Source organism: Athene cunicularia (genome assembly GCF_003259725.1).
Source record: "Athene cunicularia isolate RWA chromosome 6 unlocalized genomic scaffold, athCun1 chr6_part2, whole genome shotgun sequence".
Taxonomy (NCBI): domain Eukaryota; kingdom Metazoa; phylum Chordata; class Aves; order Strigiformes; family Strigidae; genus Athene; species Athene cunicularia.
Window position 1 is genome coordinate 3,486,494 of NW_020799106.1, and position 702 is coordinate 3,487,195.

Here is a 702-nt window from a genome sequence, read left to right on the forward strand (position 1 = left end):
TCATCCTCCCGGCCCTGGCATCGTCCCTCCCGGCCCCACAGGCCGGTGCCTGGCGTCATCCTCCCGGCCCTGGCATCGTCCCTCCCGGCCCCACAGGCCGGTGCCTGGCGTCATCCTCCCGGCCCTGGCATCGTCCCTCCCGGCCCCGCAGGCCCCTCGGGTGCCCACGCTCCAGGAGCCGCTCGCAGCCCCCGGGTTTGGGCGCTGCGGGCAGACAGGCCTTGGGCACCCAACCCGCGGAGGCAGGGCGAGCATGGCGGTGCCCCAGCCCTGGCTCCACTCCACAGCGCAGAGACGAAATGGCACGTGAATTCGGGCCTCCATACCTCTATAAACCCACTTCGTATTAAGATATATTAACGTCCATCTCTCATTCCAGATAATGTATTTTCTGATTAGCATGTGCATTAGTTTCTTCTTTTTTATTAATTCTTTGTCGTAGCGGCTGAATAAAGGCACAAGTTGTAGTGAGATGTAAGGGAGCATACGCACCATTCATTATATAGCATAATGTGGTCCGTATTGCTCCTGGATAAATTAGTCACCAAGACTGTCTAATTGGTTTCTCAATTATTTATGAAGGGCACTTTTAACAACAGTAATTTTTCCGTTAATGGCAAGTAAGAATTTCATTATCTCTAACTGCACTGCCTTTTTGTTCCATGCCACAGTAAATTTCAAATTTTACTCTTTTTTAATGGC

The 702-nt window shown here is 52.4% G+C and overlaps 1 protein-coding gene across 1 annotated transcript in view; it reads right to left on the reverse strand.

The window, feature by feature from the left end:
• CCDC6 (coiled-coil domain containing 6) overlaps positions 1-324 on the reverse strand; it is a 54,579-nt gene extending 54,255 nt beyond the window's left edge. The window contains exon 1 of the mRNA XM_026851751.1: positions 40-324. Coding sequence (XP_026707552.1) covers positions 40-324 — 285 coding nt within the window. The remainder of the gene's footprint in view (positions 1-39) is intronic.
• Positions 325-702: the final 378 nt, after the last annotated feature.